General features: G+C 39.6%; 1 protein-coding gene across 1 annotated transcript in view; it reads right to left on the reverse strand.

The window, feature by feature from the left end:
• LOC123511876 (teneurin-m-like) overlaps positions 1–5,000 on the reverse strand; it is a 475,744-nt gene that overhangs the window by 29,154 nt on the left and 441,590 nt on the right. The window contains 2 exon segments of the mRNA XM_045267930.1: positions 1–116; positions 2,377–2,587. The exon segment at positions 1–116 is cut by the window's left edge and continues 79 nt beyond it. Coding sequence (XP_045123865.1) covers positions 1–116; positions 2,377–2,587 — 327 coding nt within the window.

Below are 5,000 nucleotides of genomic sequence, written 5' to 3' on the forward strand. Positions count from 1 at the left end.
TGGCACCTCACACTCGTGGTAGCGCAGCTGACATTCCTTGCCCTTGAAGCCCGGGTGGCACTTGCACTGGCCCGCCACGTACTCCCCGTGGTCAGAGCACAGCGTCGGGCACAGCACTGTAATGGGGGGAGTAGTAGAGGTGATGCAGCACTTCTAATGAAAGATGCATTAACACTTAAAAGAATATATTATTCCTCTGCATCAACTTGTGTTTCTCTACCACCCACTCTACACTAACACTTACCTCACTCATTACTGTTTGGTATGTTTTTCCTCATTTGCGAACTACTGTAAAGCATTTATTTTTGTTCTACAGTCATCTCTACACATTATACTGGTTAAGACAGCATTTGGAATGAAATACACACTGATGTTTAATACAACACTTGGGACAAAAGATACGAAGACACCAGGTAAAAGGTAAAATTTTAGGTGCTCACGTTTATTGGGAGAACAAAGGCGATGCAAGACAAATGAAAACAGAAGAAAATACATAAGAAATAGAATCAGATAAAGGTAAATAAGGAAAAAGAAAAGTTCAGGTGATTACTGTTAAAATTTCGGAAATGTTATGTTCCCTTCGTAGTCTAAAGTGATGTTATTTGCTTTCATTTCTTTACTTTCTTTTTTATTTCTTCTTCCTTCAATTGTATCTTTCTTGTAAACAAATTCTTTTCTTCCTTCCATCCGTTCATCTTTACTAACTTCTATCTCTTATTCTAACTCTTTGAATACCACTTACTACACCTTTTTTTTTTTATTTATTTATACCATGTGGGCATTTCACGTGAATTTATGGGCTAAAGGGGATACTTTTTGGGGTACCTCCAATCTGAAAGCCCACCCGCTAGAAATCATTGCCCCGAGTGAGGAAGTCCTACCTACACTCGGACCGTGGACAGGATTCGAACCCGTGTGCTTGGAGACCCCTCGGACCCCAAAGCACGCATGGTTTCACTGTACCACGGCGGACCCTTTCTCCAATTACCAATCACTCTGAGGCATCTTTACTTGTTCTGCAGCCACACCCAAATTTGAACTGGAAGGAACTGCAAAACATATTCCTTTTCACAGTTAATTTTCTTGTAGATGCTTTTTAAAACTTCACACATTGCTTCTGGTGCTGCTGATTGATTGGTGTCACCGTGAGAGTGTCGAGTTGGTGCCGTTTATCACAAAGTCTCGCGAGGAATGCCTAACAAATCTACTGCCTTTGTTCTTCCTTTGTATTCCTTTGTGAGTGAAAACATATGAATGACATCAGCATAAAGAAATAGTCTGCCGCTGCCTCTTCCTTTGTGTTCCTTTGTGAGTGAAAATATATGAATAAGATGAATACATAAAAACAAATTCAAAGCTATTTGTTCTTCTTCATATATATTCCTTCATGAGGGAGGTGAAATGAATACAATAAATACACAAAAGGTCTGCTGCTGTATTCGTATTCCTTTGTCCGTGAAAATAAATGAATACAATGAATATACAAAAAATCTATTACTGTTCGGTCCTCATTTATATTCCTTTATTGGTGAAGATACCGTAATGAAAGAAAAAAAAAAGAACCGAGAGAAAAAAAGGAAAATGCTACGAGAAATCAACGGTGAAAGTAAAAAAAAAAAAATGTAGAGAAGATAAAGAAAAATAAATTCATTGTAAAGTAATAAAGAAAGTGGGAAAAAAAGAAAGTGAAATAAAGAAAACCAGGAGTCTGCTGAAGTGAAAAAAAAGTTACATAAATGAACATACTGAATTGAAAAGAAAAAGAATCCTGGGAAAGTTTAAAGTAGAAACAAAATAATGAAGAAAAGAATAACGATTCTAAAAATGTAAAAAGAAAATACAAAGTAACTACAATAAGCAAAAAAAAAAAAAAAAAAAAAAAAAAAAATGTAAAAGAAAAGTTCATGAAACGAACACAATAAAGAAAGAAAGAAAATCAACGAAAAAAACAACAACTTTGCTTCGAGAACACTCATAAGAGAAAAAAGAAAAGTAAAACAAAAAATGGCAAAAAATTGTTGCTTGAAACTAAGACTAACAAAATAAGTATATAAATAAATACATAAATAAACACACACACACACACACACACACACACACACACACACACACACACATACACATGACAACAATGAAAGAAAACCCTAGATAGCTCAGATATACTTACAAAAAAAAAAAAAAAAAAAAAAAAACTGAAAACATGAGCTTGAAACAACGAAAAAAACAACAACAACTAATAAGAAATGAAAAAACAAAACCGAACACACACAAACAACAACAACAACGAACAAGGAAAAATAACAACACACACACACACACACACACACACACACACACACACACACACACACACACACACAACACCAAAACACTTACACTGCGAACAATCGATGCCGAAGTAGCCAGCTTTGCACTGACACATAAGACACTCCTCACTTCTGTCGTGGCACCGCTGGGGACACTCATCCTCCCAGTCCCCCCTGTTGATGACGAGGGACACACCGTGGGGGTCACCATCATCATTGTAGATGGAGATGAACCAGTCACCGGCCTCCAGCACCTGCTCCACCGACACCTGCTCCATGGTCTGTCCAAAGAGAGGGAGAGTGTGTGTGAGGGAGTGAGAGATGGAGTAGGTGAAGCTGGGAAGGTGGAAGGGAGAGAGAAACATGCTGGAGGGTTTGTATATAGCAATGAGGGTCAAGGAAAGAGAGAGAGAGGCTGATAAAAAAAAGGGTATGAAAGAGGGAGAGTATGAGGGAGAGAGGGATGGAGTAGGTGAAGTTGCAAAGGTGGAAGGGAGAGAGGGACATGCGGAGGTTTTGAAAGAAAGGTTATATACAGCAAGGGGGTCAAGGAAAGAGAGAGAGGCTGTGATAAAAAAGGATATGAGAGAGGGAGAGTATGAGGGAGTGAGGGATGGAGTAGGAGAAGTTGTGAAGGTGGAAAGGAGAGAGAGAGAGAGAGAGAGCCATTCTGAGTGTTTTTATGTAGCAATGAGGGATCAAAGAAAGAGAGAGACTGTAGAAGAAAAGGGCATGAGAGAGAGAGAATAGGAGGAAGTGAGAGATAGATAGTACATAGGTGAAGTCGTGAAGGTGGATGGGAGAGAGGGACAGGTTAAGGTTTTGAGAGAAAAGGTTGTATGTAGCTATAGAGGCTAAGGAAAGATGGAGGCTGTGAAAGAAAAGACTGTGAGAGAGGGAGAGTATGATGGAGTGAGGGAGTGAGGGAGTGAGGGATGGAATAGGTGAAGTTGTGGAGGTGGAAGGGAGAGAGAGAGAGGCATGCTGCGGGTTTGTATGTAGCAATGAGGGTCAAGGAGAGAGCGAGAGCGAGAGAGAGAGAGAGAGAGAGAGAGAGAGAGAGAGAGAGAGAGAGAGAGAGAGAGAGAGAGAGAGAGAGAGGCTGTGAAAGAAAGGTTAAGAAAGACTGCATGAGTGAGAGACAGATAGTGGATGAAGTTGTGAGGAAGGTCAAGAAAGGAGAGAGGCAGAGAAAGAATGGTTATGAGAGAGTGTACAAGAGAGTGAGGGAGTGAGGGAATGAAGGATAGATATGTGAAGTTGTGAAGTGTGAAAGAGACACGCTGAGGGTTTATGAGAGAGGCTGTACTCGTATATAAGGGAGCAAGGAAGTAGGGAGCCTGTGAAAACTGGCTATAAGAGAATGAAGGAGTGAAGGATTGAAAGTGAGACAGGCTGTGAAGATGCAAGACAAAGACAGATTAAGGATTTATGAGCGATTGTACATACCAATAGGGGATCAAGGAGGGAGAGAGTGAGGGATAGATTAAATGAAGTAGTGAAAGGTGGAAGTAAGAGAGGGACAGGCTGAGAGATTTTGAGAGTTTGTATATAGCTATGGTAGTCAAGGAAAAATAGAGGCTGTATGGGAAATTGAGAGGGAGAGAAAGTATGAAGGAGCGAGGAAAGGTGAAAGAAAATAAGGAGTGAAGGAATGTGTAAAGGAAGGATGAAGGAAGTGAAGGGAGTTTAAAAGATGAAAGAACTGGTAAACCGAATAAAAAAGTGAAAACAAAGAAAAGAAAGTGAATTAAGGAAAACGAAAGGGAAGAAGTTGAAAAGACGAAAAAAGAGAAAGAAGCACAGAAAGGGATAGATAGTAGCTAGAAAAGACGAAGATGAATGAAAAAACGAAAGAAGTTAAAAATAAAAACTGAAAGAAAAAGAAAGAGCCTAAAAAGTGAGAAAAACGAAAGGAAGTTAAGAAAGGGGAAAAAAATAAAAACAAACTAAAAAAACGAAAGAATATGAACGAAAAGAAAAAAAAAAAAACGAAAAGAAGGTTACAAAAAAGATCGAAAAAAAAGAGAAAAGTCAGAAGCTACAAAACAGAACAAAAAAAGTAAATAAAAAAAAAAAAACGAAACGAAAAAGATAAAAAGAAAATTACAACAAAGATATAGAAAGATAGACACAAACTAGAAAAAAGAAAGAAAACAAGTAAAGAAAACGAAGAAAAGAGAGAGATAGAGAAAACATAAAGACAACATACACCAATTTTTTCCCTTCTTCAACCTCCCTTAACCTTTCCCATCTCTGCATCCCCAGACACCAAAACTCGCTTCTTTTCCTCTGCGCCTTAACCTCCAGCAAACCCCACAGAGTTGAGACGCAGGGAGTAAGGGAAGAGGACACAGAGACCTTCGCCTTTGGGACACGAAGAGAGGGCGTGATGGTCCCAGAGGAGGATCCAAGAGGAAGGAAAGAGGAAGAGGAGGAGGAGAGGGACCCGTGGATTGATCTTTGGTACAGAAGACCTTAGCGATTTGGGAGGAGGAGGAGGAGAAGAAGAAGCTGCAGTCGCTGTGTTAAGGGCGAGGACCAAAGGATGCCAGAAGACACGAGGGACGGCCATGTAGGATGCAAAGGAGAGGGATCCTAGGCTTAGATAAGGGGAGGAAAAAGGGGAGAAATAAGAACGAGAAAAGAAATGTAGAAAGATGAGATTTGAAAGCTTGTAAAAAAGAAGAGCAA

This window comes from Portunus trituberculatus, chromosome 32 (assembly GCF_017591435.1).
Source record: "Portunus trituberculatus isolate SZX2019 chromosome 32, ASM1759143v1, whole genome shotgun sequence".
NCBI classification, from domain to species: domain Eukaryota; kingdom Metazoa; phylum Arthropoda; class Malacostraca; order Decapoda; family Portunidae; genus Portunus; species Portunus trituberculatus.